Here is a 19,567-nt window from a genome sequence, read left to right as displayed (position 1 = left end):
TAACGTAACAGAGTGCGGCGAATTCGCCGCACCGTAATATTCGCTGTACCTTTGCGCACTTTTTTCACGTTTTCGAAAAGTGTCCTGCGCGTTGACAGTCCGTTGAGAGCGAAGCTGGCAAAAAGTAAAAGTGAAAATCAGGCCCTTGAAATTTGTTCATCAATTATGCATTGATTCAGGCAGACGCTAACACAAAACACAAACGGAAACGCAAAACATTTAACGGAAACAGGGTTCGGAGCCTAACGGAAGTGAATTTCAAAATTAAACCGTTAACAGTGCGAGATATAAATACGTGTACCTATATATATATCTCATTTTTTCATTCGCCAGGGTCTGATGTGTTGTAATCCATAATTGCAAAGACCCACAAACACACACACACTCAAAGACAGATATATAGAATCGCACTCACATTGACGGTATACACACACCCCCGCTTTTTGCCCTTGGCACCGAGAAGCGTTCGATTTTTCACAACAAGACGTGAAAAACTGAAACGGTCTGATAGCCTGAGAAAAGCTGAGAAAAACTATATACTGTTAAGCTGAGAAAACTGAAACCTTAAGAGCCATCAAACATGGACACACTCAACCAGATACTCAGCATCAACAATGGTGGCGCCTACGGGGGCGGGAAGGCTGGCGGCGCCTTTGATCCCCTCACATTTGCCATGAAGCCCCAAGTGGTCATCCGGGCCCTTTGCTGGGTAAGTAATTCCTCCTTCAGGGCTCCCTCTATTAAGGGCGGGAGTAGAATACGTGTGGGCATCGCTTTGGGAATTGCTGCGATTTTGTGGGCACATACAGTCAGTCGTATTTGTCACGTTGTTTACTCGAATTGTCACTCACTAAGCACTTGGAGAAAAATTGACATTATTTTACTTTATACTTGCCCTAAAAACAACACCCCCTTTATCTTTAAAACTTTGCTTTAAATGTTTATTTTTGAAAAGTTTATGATAATACCACTCATTACTTCGTAAAACTCTCCCCATAAACGTTTGCAAATAAAAAATTGTGTCCGATTTGTTTACCCAAGTGCCAGGGACGTAGTTAAAGTAGCTCCTCCTTAAGGGGGGACACATGGATCAGCTGCAGCAGGACCATAAAAACTCCCACGTTCGTAAAGGTCTTATAATTAAATGTCATAAAGTGTTCGGGCAATTGGCCACTAGGCTTAGAACTTTATTATATATACCAGCCAAGGGCGATGTGCGTCACCAGCGAAGTGGAAAAAGTTCCATGGGATTCCTTCGTGGGCGGCCAGGAGGTTGGCTTTTAGTTTGCTTTTCATTTATACGTATACGTAATATTTGCCCACTCACTTAACCAAGGACTCTGTCACTCTATAGTCCCATCCCCCATCCACTTTACCACCCCCTTCCTGGACAAACAAACTAAACTTGGCCTTCATTTCGCAAATTGGGTCAGAAGCATAAGGACGTGTCTGCCTCGTTGTCTGTGTACTTGAACTTCTGGTTTGTTGCACCTGCTCGAGAAAATCAATAACTGAGTAAGGAAGGGGTAGGGTGTGCCGAAAAAAACATAATCTATTACGATTCTTATTGGCTAATAGTGAAGGAAAAATGGTCAAGAAGTGGGGATTATCCTTAGCTAGCCAAATCCTTTTAAAATCACACTTTCATTTGCAAAAAAAACCATAACAAGAAAGGAAAGCTAACTTCGGGCGGAGCCGAAGTTGATATACCCTTGCAGTTCAGTCGCAGTCCGCTAGGTGGCGCCACCCATCTTATTTTATTAGATATATAGCGGATCGTTTATAGTCGGCCGATCCTTATGAAAATTGGCAGATCAGATTGTTTTCCCCAAAATAGAATCTGTACCAAATCCCATCTTTCTAACTTAAAAAACACCAAAGTTATGCCAATTTCGATCGTTCTATGACAGCTATAGGATATAGTCGGCCGATCCTTACGAAATTTTGTACATAAGATATTTTGGTCAAATATAACATGTGTAGAAACTCCCAACCCTCTAACTTAAAAAACACCAAAGTTATGGCATTTCCGATCAATCAGTTATATGGCAGCTATAGGATATAGTCGACCGATCCCGGCCGTTCCGACTTATATACTGCCTGCAAAGGAAAGAAGGGTGTGTGCAAAGTTTCAACTCGATAGCTTTAAAACTGAGAGACTAGTTTGCGTAGAAACAGACAGACGGACAGACGGACAGACGGACAGACGGACAGACGGACCGACGGACAGACGGACAGACGGACAGACGGACAGACGGACATGCTCATATCGACTCAGGAGGTGATCCTGATCAAGAATATATATACTTTATAGGGTCGGAGATGTCTCCTTCACTGCGTTGCACACTTTTGACCAAAATTATAATACCCTCTGCAAGGGTATAAAAATAATGCCTGGCATGTCTTCACTCAATTGGAATTTCTCCCTCTACCCCCTTTTAGCTCTTTTCAGTGGTGGTCTTCGGCTGCATATCCTCGGAAGGATGGACGGAGAAGGAGGGCAAGGAATACTGCCTTTATAATGGGGACGGAATGGCCTGCAAGTATGGCAATATGGTTGGTGTCTTCGGGTTCCTGGCCTCCATGGGTTTCATGGGCGGTGAGTTCCTCTTCGAGCGGATGTCGTCGGTGAAGAGCAGAAAGCGTTACGTCATGGCTGATATGGCCTTCTCGGGTATGTCTTAATCATTCTATATACTGCCATTGTCTTTGCCCGATGATGATGAAAATCTATTATTTTCTGTTTAGCCTTCTGGGCCTTCATGTACTTTGTGGCATTCTTCTACTTGTGGTCGCAGTGGAGCTCGGCGCCCCCACCACCGCTGGGAATTGGAGGTGGCAGCATGAAGACAGCCATTTGGTTCTGTCTCTTCTCGATAGTCTCCTGGGTGGGTAACTATACAAAAGGCGTTTTTTATATTCAATCTTTTATTATCCTTTGGATGACTAATCACTATTGCTTTTATCCTTTTTACTACACATTTTTTTATATTTTTTATGTAGGGTCTCTGTGCCTTGATGGCCTATAAACGCTTCCTGATCGGAGCTGGCGATGAGTTCACCTCGGCCTTTGAGACAGATCCGGCCAACGTGGTTCACCAACAGGCCTATGGCTATTCCATGGACAATGACAATGATCAGTACAGCGCCTCGCCCTTCGGTCAGCCACAGCAGGGTAAGTTCAGGAGCTCTGTTTTCATTTAAATAGATATTTTAATTATTTTGTTAATCAGGAATGGAACAGCAGCAATCTGGAATGGAGTACCAGCAGCCCACCTATTAAGGACTCTTCACAACCTGCTCCTCCGTTGTCCGCACACACACTCACCTCGATTTTGCAGTGCAAATGGCAAATTGAAACAATTGTTTGTTTAAAAAACACGACTAAACAGCAACACAACAGAATACACCGATGTCGTACATATAAATAAAAGTAACAGAAACAATAAAAAATTGATACAAAAAACCTAAAACCAGCAAGCAATGAAGCAGAAGCAGAAGCAGCAGCAGCATTCGGATATAATTCCAAGCTTTAGCTACCAAAAAGGCAAACTCAGTTAGAAGGATATATAAGGATATACATAATTTGTATTTGTCGGAAAAGTATGAATAACTCTTAAGCTAGCCCTTTAAGTTGAGTGTGCAGTTTTTTGTAGTGAAATTTGTTGCAATATTATACAGATATTATACAGATATACAAATAGTTATATATAAATATATCCTATATTACGAGTATATGTATACATGCATAGCTAACCCATTCGAAGTATGCTTTCAACGTTGTTAGTTATTTAGTGTTAATGTGTACGTAATTGTATTTATTTTTGGATTCAATGCCGGGCCCTGGTCTCCCTGATCAGCTTCTTAACTCGACACTCGATTAATACGAATGGCAATAGTTTGCAATTGAGGGAAACATACGGTTTTTTTTAGATAAATTTACACACACGTGCAATGCAAATAGTTGAGGTGGCAGCCTGGAGAACTTGGAGGCTCAGAAACCATTACACTGCTCAATGAACAACATATCCAATAACCGATATACGTTTGGAAAACTACCCACAAATTCAAAACTGGCGGCCAGGGTCGGAAAGCTTCGTTAACACAGAACAACAGCAACCGCAACAATAAAACGCCAAAATTTTTGTAAATTCTAAGCAGTAAGAAACTCCAAGTCGTTGAATTTGTTGTGAATATATAATTAAAAAAAATAACTAAAACACAGTATTGCAAATTAGATTGCTGCCGGAATTAAACTGGATTAACGCAGTTCAGGCTTGTTGTTGCCCCTCCCAACCAAAGATTTGTATAGTATATATATAAATACCTAAAAGAATAAATAAATAAATAAAATCTATATGTACAATACCCATTATGCATTGTGCGAAGGGGCAGTCGCATCCTTACAACAATTCCAAGTTTTCTGAGCAGGTTGCGATTGCTCCTTGTTGGAAATACTCAAATATCAATGAATGTAAACATATTGATTACATAAATGTTCACTTAGTGCAGCAAATTGCGATAACCTACAGATGTATTTGTTAAATTAAATACTATATATATACTTATATATTATATATATTACGGATTGTATATGAGATAGGGCTCTCAGTAAATATACACAAATATAAATTAATCGTGTAGAATTCGTGTGCGTTAAAAATATAGAAAAAAAAGATAACACAAAACCAAATGTACTCATTTCAAGAAACAATTTAATTAACACTAACGAACCGCCAGTGGAATACAAAATAGCGATCCCAGCCGACAATAGGCTACAGCATTTGCAACACACTATTGTAATAGAAAAGATCCTCGAACAAAGTCCTAAAACTGGATACCCCGAAAATAAACATACATACATTTTTTTTTATAACCAACCTAATGAGTTTCGTTTCTCGTTTTTTCATTTTGCATTTCTATTGGTTTATATAAATATAATTATTAATAATTATATTAATCCTAATTCATATTAAAAGAATTTATCTTTCACTGAACTTCTTATAATGATGGGCCAATAATATCCGGTACTTGCAATAAATCTGTCATTTTTGACCTCCATATCTATTTTATACAGCCCATGATTAAGAGAACACTTTGATGAGTATTTTATTTTTAAAATTTTTTAGTTACTGAGATGGAACTGACCATAACTGCCATTTACATATATATATAGAAGATACAGCCTTCCACAGTGATGAATTCTTAATGGGATAATTGCTCTCTCGGTATTTATTTATATTATGTATATATATTATTTTTTAATTTGGATAAAAAAATACATGAATACATTTCAATGACTTCCCAACGTAGCCTTCCAATCTGCCCGATTTAAGTCAGCAAATTGGTTTATTTTCATTTTGTAGGACTGTTTTCCTTGTTCGTATTGCTCGTTGTGATCCTGAATCATTATCCAGTTATCAATGAATATTTTGCGATGTTTTTCAGCCTCCGATTCATTCTTATAAGTCACGCTATAGTCCGTCTAAAATAATATTGAAATGTATCTAAATCCTTTTTATTTTTTCCTTAAAAACTCATACCAAAAACTTCTTCCAGTCGGCTTCTATTTGTAATTCAATTTCTATAAACGCTGTTGTTGGTTCATCGGTGGTTGCATTTTCATCTTCAGTTGTTGATTCTAAGGATTCCGATTCGGTTGTTTCAGTTATAGGTTCAAAGGTTTCACTGTCTGGAGAGGAAGCCCCTTTTGTTTCTATATCATTATTAGCCTGGGTGGTATAGTTAGTGGGCGTACTCCAGACCCTTTCCATTAGGCTCACAACTAGAAGAACCACAAAAGCACTTTGAGTTGAACGCATCTTGAAGATTATTCGAGTACTGAGCTGCGAATGCCCAGTAATGCCAATTATATAGCAAATATAAATACTCTCTCTTGATGGCTTTTAATGGGATTAGATCTTATGACGCAAAGAACTGAGTAATTATTATTACTCAGTATTACAAGTACTCTGTTCGAGAAAGAATTTCAAGATATATAAATGACTCTTGAGGATACTTGAAGATTAAAGTAAAAACATTATTAAAAAACTATGATTTTAATATCATGTTGAATAGTATAAAAGATATAATCTTAAAGAAAATAGTCTATTTAAAAGAAACCACAATATTTAATATTGACCTTTATAGAGTAGTGGATGGGTGTACCTCAAAACCATTTTATTCGGCACCAAATTCACGAGATGATCGCATTTCAAAGATTTTTCGCATACTGAGAATTCTTTTGAATGTCAAGTATGAAGCAAATAATAATCTTATAATATCAACATTTGGTTTGCATTTATCCCACTGCTAAAAATGGTACTTCCTCTAGTAGAGATTCATTATTCATTGCTATAGTTTCGGGAAGAAAGTAACCTAACCAGAAGAAAGTACAACTTCAGGCTCATTTTTCTTTATTTACTGGAAAGCTACAAACTAGAGTAACAAAGTTATAAATTCGTGGTTTGTAATTGACTAAACTAAAAGCTAGGCTTAGTTGGTAGAGAGCCTACAGGATGGGGTAGCTGCACTCGCTGGCGATTCCACAGAAGCCGCCGGCATTTCGGGGCAGACGCATGAAGCCGCCTTCGCCCCAGTTCTGGGAATACGAGTTCTTGATGATCCAGTAATCCCGTCCGTTCTCCGATCCATAACCAACAACCGTGACCGAGTGGTTGACCTCGCCCGCATTGCAGGCGTCGTCCTCGTAGATGCCACCGCCGTACTGCTCGAAGGATATGGTGTCGGCGTTCATGGAGCAGGCCAGGGGACCCAGAGTGGCAATCACCTCCTTCATCTTCTCCTCGTCTCCGGGTGTAATGCTGGCATAGTCCCGCACCTTCACGATGCTCTCACGTGGTGGACGTCCAGCAGTCTCGTTCTGACGGCACTGCATCTCCGTCTGGGTGTACGGGTATTTATTGGCAAGAGTGATGCCATGATCGCGAATGTACTCGAAGGCGTACTCCTGGAAACCGCCGTCGCATCCCATGTTTCCGTAGTCGTCGGCGCAGTCCACCAGGTTCTGTTGCGAGAGCGAGGGCAGGATGCCCGTGCGCCGGAAGATGTGGCCCTCGAGGGCTCCGGTGGTGGCGAAAGACCAACAGGATCCACAGCCCACACCCTGGAAACCAGGGGGCGTGACTCCACCCTTCTCCCTCCAGTCGAATTTCTCGGGCAGATTTACGTTGGATGTCCTCGGGCCAGTCAAGAAGTTAATGTGGCCATTGGTGTATTTTCTAGAAAAAAAACCGAGTTATTAACAAAATATTACTTTTTAATGATATAGACCTAAGATTTTACTTTACTGTTTTGGATTCTTTGGAAAAAATTATAATTTCCCCTACGTCATCTAATTGTCACCTCAAAAATTCTGATAAGATTCTTAAATACTTCCCAGTCATCAAAACATCAAATGTTTTTATCACTCACTGCCATAAAAACAATTTCAGAATGTTTTCATTGATAAAAGGTAAGGGTTTCTGAGGTGATATAAGTTCTTCGATATGGTGTCTAATGGTTTCAACAAATAATATGAGAATGCTGCTCCCAAAACTAACAAAACTATAAATTAATTATCGTTCGTTCCCAAAATTTACTCATAAAAAATATGTGTAGTTGCGAAAACAATGATTCATTTCAGGGCGATAATGAATAGCTATTAATGTTCAAATACTTGGAATGAACTGGTTTAGCATAATCTGGTAAGTGACATCTCCAGCATAAAGATTACAACCTTTTTGGTTAGCACCAAAAATAAAGAAAGACAAAAACCCGTTTAAAAGTTATGGATTCGGGTGATAATTTATCCAAGTTCCATGGACTTCCCCTTAATGATTACGTCAAGATTTTATCACATGTGACCTAATATAATAAAGTTGATACGTCTTAAGCCCTTTTATAGTATTCAAGAATAAAAACAAATCAATCTAACTAAGAAACTAACTTTGTTTATAAATACTCACTCTCCATTATCCGAGATCTTGGATCCCAGCAGGGTGGCGATTTCCTTCTTTGTCATATCGGCCAGAGGATTGACGCTCAGCTGGAAGCTGGAGATACCACTGTCGGAGTTCTTGTTGCTCAAGGCGATGAGGGACATCTTGGCGGCGAAGATACTTTCACGGTAGACCCGCTCCTCATCCGAATACACCTTGCCCGTTTGCCGCAAAAAGTCATCAAAGTTTTGGATGTCGCAGAGCTTGGGAAACGATTGCAGTTGCTGCAATGACACAGCACCCAGGCAGACGAGGCACATGGCCAGCTGCAGCCACATCGGTGAGCACATCCGCATCTGGAACACAGTGGGGGGAAAAAAGAAACGAAAATAGTGGAAAGTGTTAAGTAACCACTTGGCCAACTCTCAAAGTCTTCCCTCTTCGTTCAGCCTCATCTGTCAACGTTAATCGCACTAAACTTTAGTTGGTCCATTCACCTCCGACACGAATCGAACTGAGGCTCGTATCGGGGCATGTGGAATAACTTATACCCAATCTGTATACTTTTCAAGGGGAATCACGCTATAAATATTAATTTATGGTTGCAATCAGGTGATTTTTTGTAATCAAAACTATCTTTTCTTAGGAGAAACTATAAAGACATGAAACTATATCCCATATGCCATCAAAATAATAACTAAAAAATGGTCTAATTAATCTATGTTTAACCAGCATGTTATTTGCTTTTTAAAAAGTGAAAACTAAACATCTTAATGATCAGTAAACAAAAATACCTATTCCGCAAATCATCTACCAACTGTCAGTGGAAACATTAATTGGTAATTAATAACCCATTGGCGTTAACCAGTGTCTTAATTTCACAACCTCAGTTCCTACACTCCGGCCACTCGGACCACTTGGACCGATCCATCTTCATTTGGATTAGCCCATTGGGTTTTGGAACAAGCAGAGCGATTGTGTTTGCCAATTCGGTGTTTGATGACATCTAATAACTATCGGTTGAATAATCCCATTTGCATATGCTTAGCATAATTTTATCGAACGTCCAATTAAAACACAGAAGACACACTCAATATCGATGCTTTGGGATGGATTTCGGCGGAATATTCATCATCTTGTGGGTTTGTCTTATGGCCGAGGGCCAAATAAATCTAGATTAGCCAATTGGCCAATTTCACTTTCGATGCTGTAAATATTCATCACATGCTGGGCCCGGGTGAAAGGCGATCCTCTTACAACACGGGCCCTCGATCCGGGTTTCTAATGTTTGCGTGATTCCCGATTTCTACTTGAATGTTTGGCTTTAATTGCAATTGCAATCGATTTGCCCGTAATGATTCTCTTCACGAAACGCACACACGACACAATGGACACATGTTGGAAGCCATGGGTTTAGACTCAATCACCTTTTATAACGAGTATCTGTGGGATGGATCTTCCGCGATCGAAAATCTCAGCGAAGATGGTGCAGACCCGAAGACCGGCTGGGTTATAAGCGGCGATCGACACGTACATCGCGGTTTTATAGGGTCCGGGGTTCGATCTTCGGCTGGGGATCGGGCCTGGGATTTGGCCATCTGGCCAAAACCAGATAGGCCCTCAGTATTACATATTTTCGAGACAAATAATGAAAATGTTTTAATATTCATGGTTTGGTTATCTGGTTTATGGGCTTATAATAGGGATCCCTTAATTTTATGCATGTTTAGTAATTTGGTAATTGTTTGTTGGCCCATTCGTATAGGGTTGATAGGAAAACTTTGACCATTTTTTAATAAATATTGTCACATAAATAATCAGTCAATCAGGTGGCAACTAACTGTTTCTGAATGTTGATTTTGAATATGAAATTGTGCAGAAAGCTGTCGAATTTATAGTGCCGGGATGCCTCACCAAATTTATTTGCCATTCAATTAACAGTTTTTGGATGGATTTTTGGGGATTATTACCTTTAGAGTTCATTGACTGGTATATCAATTATGGATCTCCGATTCATCGAATCTCAAGAAAATCAGGTAACTTTCCAACTATTTCTCTTTCGATTGAAATTGCCCAACAAGTCATTTAGCACTTCGTTTACATGATCATTTGGGAAAGACTCCAAACGAGCCTGCAAGTGTGTTGCAATATTTATGGGCACCTCATAAATGTGATTAATCATGAGGCGAAGACAAAACGCCGACTGCCGGGGCGTGATTACAAAGATACGGGTAAGTTGGCATTAGAGAGAGAGATATTTTTACGATGCTACCACAGGTTTTATTTCTGGGCCAGTGGGGACTTCGAATTAACAGAGATACGAGAACCTAACGAATCGCAACGATCCAAAACAGAGCGCATTTGACAAGTTTATTGGACAAACAGAGCACACCCCGACTTTTTCTTCTAAATGGGGGCTTATCGAGCCGACTCACCCGACGCCTCTATCGCGGCTCTAGGCCAAGTGCGAATCCAAGGCCTGATAGAAATCTATTTGCACTTTTCTTGCGAAAGTAAGTCGGTATGGTATGGTAAACTTCTGTTTGCTTTTTCAATCAGAAGAAGAGTTCCGTCCCCAAACGCCTATAAAAGACCGTTCCATGGTTCTTGGTGGCATCAGTTTGTGTAGGTTTTTCGCTTTTCAACATGTTCAAGTTACTGGTTTTCTCCTATCTCCTCCTGGCAGCCGGCCAAGGATCATGGGCCTTTAATCATGGCCAGGACTTGATTGACTTTAATGCCTATGTGGTGAGTTTTCGAATCAAAGATACACTTTTGGATAAACCCTATGATTCATAACTAATCTATGAATCTCTAATGTTTTCTTTTCAGGAAACTTTTAATAAAACTTACCCAACTACCTCAGCCCGCTCCTTCGCCAACTACTACTTCATCTACAACAGGAATCAGGTGGCCCAGCAAAATGCTCTGGCGGATCGGAATCGCACCACCTACAGGGAGGCGGTTAACCAGTTCTCGGACATCAGACTGATCCAGTTTGCTGCCCTCCTTCCTCGGGCAGTGAATACCCTGACCTCTCATGCCAGTACCCCGCCGGCTACCCAGGCATCGTCCACCACCTTCGACATGATCACGGACTTTGGTTTGACCGTGAATGTGGAGGATCAGGGCGTGAACTGCAGCAGCAGCTGGGCCTATGCCGTGGCCAAGTCGGTGGAGATTTTCAACGCCATACAGGCTGCCAATGCAGCACCTGCATCGCTATCCGCCCAGCAGTTGATCGACTGTGCCGGCATGGGCACCGGCTGCTCCACCCAAGTGCCCCAGGCAGCCCTGGATATCCTTACTCAGTACTCGGACTCGTATTTGTATCCGGAAGTGGACTACCCGAACAACAATACATGGAAGTCCCAGGGCATGTGCCAGCCCCCTCCGTCCGTGGGCGTGGGCGTGCGGTTGACCAATTATTCCACCATAGCCGATGGCGACGATGTCTCCCTAATGCGCTACGTGTCCAGTGGATTCCCTGTGGTGGTGGAATACAACCCGGCCACCTTCGGCTTCATGCAGTACTCCAGTGGCGTCTATGTGCAAGATACCTCGGCCCTGACCAATCCCAAGAGCTCCCAGTTCCTGGTGGTTGTGGGTTTCGACCACGATGCGGACACCAATCTGGACTACTGGCGATGCCTGAACTCCTTCGGCACAACCTGGGGCGAGAATGGCTACATCAGGATTGTCCGAAGGGACAACCAACCCCTGGCCAAAAATGCCATCTTCCCCAGCGTAATTGCCTAATTTTATTTTATTTTATAGAAATCCGATCAATAAAATTAATGTTAACTAAAACACTCCCCTCCAAACGTATTTATTTGTTTAAATTTTAATAGCTCTTCTCGATTTATTGAATTTATCTTTGTTATTTAGTTTATTTATTGATTTTTCATCTACAAGCGGAGCTTTACAGACTTAAGTACTAAAAATTAACAAGTTCACATAATTATATTTTCTTGTTTTTTTCGCCATTTTTTATTTTTGCTCATGGATTTTGTTTTATTATTTTTTGCTGGTTTCTTTTTTCTGTTATAGGTTTTATTTTGCATATTATGCATACAATATTGGTTGCTGTTCTTATTGCAGTGGTTTAAAAACATAAAAAACAAATGGAAATGATATTGATATATCCTTTTTTATTATAATTATGTTTATAGAGTATGCGACTCGTTCGGTGAAGACATAAACAGGAGTTTCTTCCTGCGTCTTCATGCTCATTTCGAGAAACTTTTTTCGAAAGTTTCAGCAACGGTTTTTGAAACTTTGTTTTATTGGTTTTAGTTTTATTCTTCTATTATATATCAATTTGCTTTATATAATTTGAAATATATGTTGAATTCTGCGTTTAGTTTCTGGATGAGTTTTAGTTTAGAATGTTTCTTCCGTGAAGCAAAGCTCAATGATATGATTCCCGCAAATTTTCATGAATTTTTTTTTCTTTCATTAATTATTTCTATAGTTGTCGGATTTTTAATTTGCGTGATTTGGTGTCTTTCTCAAAGGATGTACTTGGAGTTTAATTAATAATTGGTGAAGTTGTAAGTGCTTTGAAAAAATCCAGCCACGATTCGATTCGATTTTGCCCAGTTATCTTAAGTAAGTATTTTGAATAGGTAATGGTTTATTGATTTGCAATTTCTTTATAGCTTTATTTGTATTTTGGTGTTTTGGTTTTTTAATTTCTTTGTCTCAATTACGATACAACGGCTAGTGTTTTGTTCTTGTTTTCTTTTATTTTTTTAATCTTTTTATAAATTTAAATTAGTTAGGTTTATCTACATATGCTCACGCTTCTGTCGGTTTTATTATCTTTCCGTATAATTCTTAATAATATTTAACTAAATAAATATGTTATATAATTTATGCAATTTATCTGATGTATAGATATAATTTTTTCTACACAAAATGATGTGTGTTTGTAACTGTTCGGTATGTGTTGGCTAGTGTTCTCGTTAATTAATATTCTGCCATGCTTTTTGTGTTGACTGTACTTTTTGGTTTGTGGCTGTGTTTCTGTTCTCTTCGGGGTATTTTGTTAAAATCAAAGATTGAAATCAAAACTTGCATTTATTTTGTCATCTAATATATTAGGAAGATTTATTTGTTTTGTCTGTATGAAGCTTAAAATGGACAAATGTTATATCTCCTCTTCCTATTAATTTTTAATATTTAATGGATTCTCTGCTGGTTTGTAAATAGTTTCTTCCATTTATTCAATTATGTATATATATATATTTTTAATATGGTTCTCTTACTTTCTCTTTTTCTATATAAATCAATTTTTTTGTTTTCGTATGAGATTTGAATCCTAATTATTGCAAGTTGTATGCTCTATAGATGTTCTTTTTTAGAATTTTATTTTCTCATAGGTTTAACGAAGGGTTGGGCCTTCTAAGGGTTTCCTATATTTCCTCTGAATTAAGTTATTAATTTTTTACTGGGTAGTTAATTTGTAACCAAATATAAAGGAAATGTCAGAAATATTATTGAGAAGACATGTCCCCAATCCCAATCCATCTTAATTCTCTTTAATGGATGGTGCATTATCACATTGGAAGAATTATGGCGGAAATGGTATTTGAAACATGTTTGAGTCAAAAAAAAACATAAATCGTTCACATTCTAAGAAATCATCTCAACCCAAAAATTATGTTTTTTGTGTTCTCGAAAGTGATTAACATATTGCTGTCTTTTTGAAAAGAAAAATAAACAAACCATAACCATAAAAACATGATTTTTGAGTCAATAAAACTTTTTAGTAAGGGAACGATATCTGTGGCATTCAGAAGCACTATTTTCATTGATCAGAAGTGGAGAAATAAGTTGAATTTTGCTTATCAGAAATCTTAAAATATTTAATAAAAATACAAGAAAAGATCAATGATTATAAAGTGCAGAACTTGATAATTTCCTATCGATCCAGGATCAAAGTTAGACAATTTTTTAGGCGGAGACATTTTCTGGCAGTTTTTTTGTATTTTGAAAATTATTATTTAATCAAGGGTTTTAAAAAATGTGTCTTTATTACTGCCCCCAAATATGTATTATTGTTTTTGCTTTCATAAACGGATCTCATTATTATTTATATATTATTTTAACGCTTACGAACACATTAAATTATACATTAATGAAATTATGCAACTAAATGAACATTGTTCTCTGATTTGAGTCAGGAAACAGTTTAAAATCATATCGGAAATGATAGATAAAAATAAACTCAATGAAAAATGCTAGATCGAGCTGGATTTACGAGCTCTGGAATCGTATTGTGTGCCTCGAGTTCAGCATCAGCGCCACTCCGGCGGCAAGGACGACGGGCAGCATCATCCACTGGGCGAACGGGGTGGTGGCTCCGTTGCACAGGTCCTTGGTGCAGGAGCAGTATATGGCGGCCACGTCGTGGGTTCCCGAGCGCTTCACGCACTCGCCGTCAGTGCGCTCATCCGGAATATATCCGCAGCCACGTACAATACGGGTCTTCCCATAAACTAAAAATAATAAATATTATTATTTTTGAATTTTAAAAGTTAATGATTTTATTAACTCACTCTTCTGAACAGTTTTGCGGCACAGGGTGGGCTTGTACTTGTCCTTAAGGTGCTCCAGCGGCTCCTGTTTGCTGCAGTTCACCTGGCCAATGGAGTATGGCTCGAAGGGATCGCCGCAGCGAGGATCAAACTCACTGTTGCAATCATAGCACATCAGGGCAGTGGAGACTGTAATTTATTTAAAAATTTTTAAGAGAAAGCATAATATTTTGTGGTAACTACAATGTAAGATTTCGAAAATTGTAAGAAAAAAAAAGCCGTCAAACAGGTGTCTGGTTTTTTCTCCTTATTAATGGCATCTCCACCCATTCCATTAATCTACATATTTGTGTAACAAAAGACATAAATCGAAAAGATGGGAAACGTGTCTACGGCTGTGATTTTTATGGCCAAAGTAGATTTAAGGTCTAGCCTTTAGTGGTCTCTTAACTTAACTCAAATGTGTCTAAGTTTGCAAAAATGATTAGCGGATAATACACAACTTGATCGATGACCTAAAAGTTATTCAAATCTTATGAAGAGATTTCAAGTGTGTAGGTTTCAATAAAAATAATTAAATTGGTTTGGGATTATCGCTTCTAAATCCATTTAAAAATAAAAACAATTTCTTGAGAGTTTTGCAAACTTTTAAATATAATATTTCATCTTTTTATATAGTTATCTATTAATTTAACATTATTTATTGTATGTATTTATACTTCATTTTGCTAATTTTATGCAAATATTATGGCGGCAAACTTGCTTTGGAATGGAGTTTAAAGATTTCCGGAAACGGGTTTATTTAAGGGGTTACATGAGTTTCACGGCTCAATAGCGGTCTATTTTTAGAGTAAAATAGGTTCATCGGGTTTCAAAATACATAACTGCAAAATACGTAATTGGATGAAGAAAAGCAAAAATAAATTAAAATTTAATATTTAAACAATCATTTTCTATATATTTTTGATGCCAGGAAAACCATGTAACCCCTTAAATTGTGCGTTTTTTTTAAACAAATTTTCAAACACTTTCACTTATGCACACCATAATGGACCTGCCACCAAATGTCATGGCTCGCAGCAATGTCAGTGTGTTCGTGCGTGTGTGTGTGTGTGGGGCTATTTTTGCATTTTTGCGTTGCATAAACTTCGGCGCTTACCTTGTATGCAGCAAAGCACGCCGAACAACAACAGCGTCTTCTCCATGAAAGGCGACATTTTGTATGTATTTGGGTTTATTGAAATTAAATATGTATGCAGCTGTGTGTGGCTCACTGCTCTTTGCTCGGCGGCTGGAGCAACAATTTGCTGGCGTTACACGCGCTTCGCTTTCGTTGGACAATTTTATTGATGTGTCTTATATATTTTTTTTGCTATGCTAAATTAGCATGTTAGCCTGGAAACGATCGAGAAATGAAACAAAATCTTGTCAAGTAATTAAATCAAAAAAAGACTGTCTTATATTTTATGTTGGCCAATAACCCGTGTGCGAATTGCGAAACATCTCTGGCCCATTGCGATGAAAAGTGAAAATCGCATTGCTTGGCAAAAATAAACCCAAAACTGAATGGGGGAACGAAGAAGGAGAATGACTGCACAAAGTGGGACGCAAATAGGAAAAACCAAAAAAAAAAGTGGGGAAAAACAAGTGCAATTTGTAGGCGACGGCGCAGTGTATCCTCTCAGCCGTTGCATTTTCGCTCTCTGGCGGCCCATGATGACGTGCTCCATGTATGGATGCCAACTGGCGACCCAATTAGTGGGCTTGTGGAACGCAAGAGCGGATACAGTGGGTGGAATCTAATCGAATGCAGGGAATATTTACCGTTATATCCCTTAGTTAGAAATTAATAGTAAATTATGATCAGTTCCTCTGAGCCTTTAACATTTGTGGGACATGAACTGAGAAATTTCCTTCTAAAAGCCCTAAACTAGGCAATGATTTATGTATAATAGGTATTCCTTTGTCTAAACCATATCCTAGAAACTAAACTAGTTCCTTTTCTCTTTCCCACTGTATTCTTGGCTTCGACTGTCCATTTAATTGGATTGCAATGATTGCTCAAACGCCATCGCCATCTTCTCCCACCCACACCCACACCCACACCCACTTTCGGGGCCCGGCAATTGATTTTCCCCAACGAGACCGTTAGCAATTGCTAGCGGTACATTCGGTAGCTAAGGTAACAAATTACCAACGCTCCCCCACCACGACCCTCCTTCGCCTTTAAGCTTTTAATAGTTTTGTCATCGTTTTGCGATTTGCGGCCAAGTGATTCGCCAGTTGATGGTTCAATACGGCCGAGCAATTTATTTTTCATTTGCCGCCCGGAAGAGCACTCGATGGCTTTTTTTTTAGGCCAGGCTTAAGGGATTTCGATTCAAATCGACCGGCTCAATCGAATTAAGTTCCCAACAGTCCAAAATCTTTTGCTGAAAATATTTTCGCAAAAACTGAACAGAAGATATGCCAAACATACATTTCTGGTAATAACTCCATAATTCTATACACAGTTTTTCGAAAAATTAAAATAGATTCAATAGAAGACAGTGTATTGATTCCAAGACCAAGAAATGGAACATGGTATATACTATACTACGATATGAAAATGCTTTAATTAGACTACTGAACACAATAAATACAAATAAAGTAGATAAAATGATTAACTTGAATTATGAATCACTTTCAAACAAATAGAGAAAAGTCTGTATTATCTGATCTTATTTTTAGACCAGCTTTTTTTAGGTAAGGTCTAATTAAAAAACAAAATTTGTAATATAAAAAAGGCTTAGTTTTCGTATTAAAACTTCTATAACAAATTAAAATATTACAGGTATTTTAAATGTTTCTTCTTCTAAAAATTTCTTATCTCAAGGACTTAAGATAGACCATTAAAAAAAGGTATTCCAAGAGTTGCTTGCTTTGAAATATTTTCTTATAATTCATAACTATAGATGGTATATTATATTAAATAAAATCAAGAACCATCCTTTGACATATCTGGATAGTAATCCCACTTAAAATTCCTAAATATGCAATTACCCAAGCACTTAAGTAATTGGCTTTTGAACATTTTTCAGACTCCCTGCCGTTCTATTGGCCATTTCTGAGGAACCCCCGAAGTGCAATGCCCTGAAGCCTGACCAATTGTGCTCGATTGCAGAGAGGTGCAGGTGAGACCACTCCAACTCGCCAAATAGGAAGACCAGGGGAGACAGATCAGAGTAAGAATTATTACGCATACGCCCCGTTGTAGTCAGAAAATTTGGGTTTCTGGCACACTCGCACACACAGACGGCACAGTGCACTGTAAGATGGCTGAAACTGAGCGAACGAATGAAAAGCCAATCAATATGGTAGTCAAGGGGCCGTTGTCATGTCGGCCACTCAATCACAACAAAATGGCTATGTTCGTGTTGTTGTTGTTGGTTTTGGCCAACTGACAGGCAAGGCAGAAGAGTTGAAATTGACAGGCCATTCCAGGGGTGAGGGGGTGTAGGCTAAGTGGGTCTATAGTATTTTATGTTATTTCCCCCATAAATATTTGATGTGCAGTCTTGGATCGGTTGCATTTTACATGACAGACAGTATAGCACTCCGTCTCCAGTGCTTCTCCATCCGGTTTATGCTTTTTTCCTCCCACTCGGAAAATTCAATAACTGACCTAGTTCAGTTCCCCTCCCCAGGTATTTGTTGTTTTTTTCCTGTTTTTCCTTTATTTTTTTGTTGTCAACCGTCTCCGTCTTGTGGCATTTCCTGCGGGAAATGGGTTTCAGTTCGGTTCCTGAATGGGGCTTCCTTTGAGCGGCGGGCTGGCTCTTGTGTTGTTATGTAATAGTCAGGCAATTGGCAGAACACGAATCTGCCATATCGATTTAGCCATTAAAAAAAAAAAAAAAATACCAGAAAGAACAAAAATGAGCCGAACAAGTGGTATGAAAAAGTCACTCAGGTAAGCGGCCCCCAGGTAGGGGCTGGGTCTGCACTTGTTCGTTGTGTAATGCACCTCGAGGATTAAAGGACATTATGTTCTCAAATCTAAAATTAGTTAGTAGCTCAACTACTTGGCTTAGTCATTCTAACTAAAAGGTTAAAGGGTTAAGATTTCATTCCTCTAATTGGTTTATAACAGAATATATTATATTTTTTTTAAAGGGATGTCCTTTTTTCAACGTTCTCCTTTCGCAATCGGTTTTATAATCACTTGGGCACTTTCTTCTCCATTGTTGTGGAGTCACTTTTCACTTTTACTTTCGCCGTCAAACCGTTATGTAATAGTTAGCCCAGCCAGCCACTATTTTAGATAGGACTGAACTTCTTTAAGGACTTCTCAAATCCTTGCTTCAAAAGGATACTTCTATTATTTATTTACGTAAGAGGGGAGACGACGACGACCGCACTTGGCGAATGCAAAATATTCCTGGCTCTCGAACTATTTCGAGCTGATGACACCAAAGTCCAAATGAAAGCCCCGGAACGAACGAATCGAAACGAAAACGGTTGAAAGCGAAAAGAAAAGCGGATGCAAGGAAAAAGGGCTCACAGGGGTGCAGGGAAAGTGGGGGTGGGGTTCACAGGGCTCACAGGGGAGGGGGTTGTGGACGAAGGTGAGTGCGATTTCAGTGCAAATTCTCACGCAAGGACGAAGAACAAAGTCAAAGAGAACACACAGAAGGAGAGATGGAGACAGCGAGAGAGAGAGAGAGAGTGGCAGTCACCCTGAGCGGGCGGTGAAAGCAGGGGGTGGTAGAGACAGAGTCCGAGAGAGAGAGAGAGAGCGCCCTTTGAGAAACCAAGCGAAAAAAGTTAAATCGATAGTGAACCGCGCCACAAAAGCGGGATTATCTAACACGGCCTTATAGTCCGATTTTCCCCACCAAATCACCAAATCGCCACGAGATCCAACGATTTTTAATTTTACTCTCGTCTACCTTTGCGTTTCTCACAATTATTGTTTTTTTGAGACACTAATCGGTATTTAGTTTAATGAGCTTCCTTTTTTTGTGGACTCTGCTGCGGTCACGCGACGCGATGCAACCCCAAACACGTTGAAATTCTTTCTGAGCGCTCCTCGAAATCCGCAGC

The 19,567-nt window shown here is 39.1% G+C and overlaps 5 protein-coding genes across 6 annotated transcripts; 2 read left to right on the top strand and 3 right to left on the bottom strand.

Moving 5' to 3' along the window:
* The first annotated feature begins 57 nt into the window (after nucleotides 1–57).
* LOC6494026 (synaptogyrin) lies at nucleotides 58–4,880 on the top strand. The gene is made up of 5 exons (XM_001961089.4): nucleotides 58–709; nucleotides 2,443–2,674; nucleotides 2,749–2,888; nucleotides 3,004–3,175; nucleotides 3,234–4,880. The coding sequence occupies exons 1-5, from the start codon at nucleotides 581–583 to the stop codon at nucleotides 3,281–3,283; spliced, it is 723 nt and encodes a 240-aa protein (XP_001961125.1). The 5' UTR covers nucleotides 58–580; the 3' UTR covers nucleotides 3,284–4,880.
* Nucleotides 4,881–5,105: 225 nt separating this feature from the next.
* LOC26515092 (cathepsin L) lies at nucleotides 5,106–5,852 on the bottom strand. Its single transcript, XM_014908604.3, has 2 exons — nucleotides 5,544–5,852; nucleotides 5,106–5,485 (listed from the first exon to the last, which is right to left on the bottom strand). Exons 1-2 carry the CDS (start codon nucleotides 5,820–5,822, stop codon nucleotides 5,294–5,296), a joined length of 471 nt encoding a protein of 156 aa, XP_014764090.1. The 5' UTR covers nucleotides 5,823–5,852; the 3' UTR covers nucleotides 5,106–5,293.
* Nucleotides 5,853–5,914: 62 nt separating this feature from the next.
* On the bottom strand, nucleotides 5,915–9,508 carry LOC6496550 (procathepsin L). Its single transcript, XM_001961088.4, has 3 exons — nucleotides 9,368–9,508; nucleotides 7,968–8,296; nucleotides 5,915–7,241 (listed from the first exon to the last, which is right to left on the bottom strand). Exons 2-3 carry the CDS (start codon nucleotides 8,294–8,296, stop codon nucleotides 6,512–6,514), a joined length of 1,059 nt encoding a protein of 352 aa, XP_001961124.1. The 5' UTR covers nucleotides 9,368–9,508; the 3' UTR covers nucleotides 5,915–6,511.
* A 1,019-nt stretch (nucleotides 9,509–10,527) lies between these two features.
* LOC6494027 (zingipain-1) lies at nucleotides 10,528–11,752 on the top strand. Its single transcript, XM_001961087.4, has 2 exons — nucleotides 10,528–10,688; nucleotides 10,773–11,752. Exons 1-2 carry the CDS (start codon nucleotides 10,587–10,589, stop codon nucleotides 11,697–11,699), a joined length of 1,029 nt encoding a protein of 342 aa, XP_001961123.1. The 5' UTR covers nucleotides 10,528–10,586; the 3' UTR covers nucleotides 11,700–11,752.
* Nucleotides 11,753–11,801: 49 nt separating this feature from the next.
* LOC6496549 lies at nucleotides 11,802–19,559 on the bottom strand. Of its 2 annotated transcripts, none has more exons than XM_014908389.3 (4): nucleotides 19,414–19,559; nucleotides 15,642–15,877; nucleotides 14,504–14,671; nucleotides 11,802–14,443 (listed from the first exon to the last, which is right to left on the bottom strand). In XM_014908389.3, exons 2-4 carry the CDS (start codon nucleotides 15,697–15,699, stop codon nucleotides 14,202–14,204), a joined length of 468 nt encoding a protein of 155 aa, XP_014763875.1. In that variant the 5' UTR covers nucleotides 15,700–15,877; nucleotides 19,414–19,559; the 3' UTR covers nucleotides 11,802–14,201. The 2 variants fall into 2 exon arrangements, with proteins under 2 accessions (XP_014763875.1, XP_001961122.1); XM_001961086.4 differs by lacking the exon at nucleotides 19,414–19,559 and adding an exon at nucleotides 18,855–18,947.
* Nucleotides 19,560–19,567: the final 8 nt, after the last annotated feature.

Source organism: Drosophila ananassae, chromosome 3L (assembly GCF_017639315.1).
Source record: "Drosophila ananassae strain 14024-0371.13 chromosome 3L, ASM1763931v2, whole genome shotgun sequence".
Classification (NCBI taxonomy): domain Eukaryota; kingdom Metazoa; phylum Arthropoda; class Insecta; order Diptera; family Drosophilidae; genus Drosophila; species Drosophila ananassae.
The sequence above is the reverse complement of the archived record's forward strand: the minus strand, read 5'-3'. Positions and strand labels throughout refer to the sequence as shown.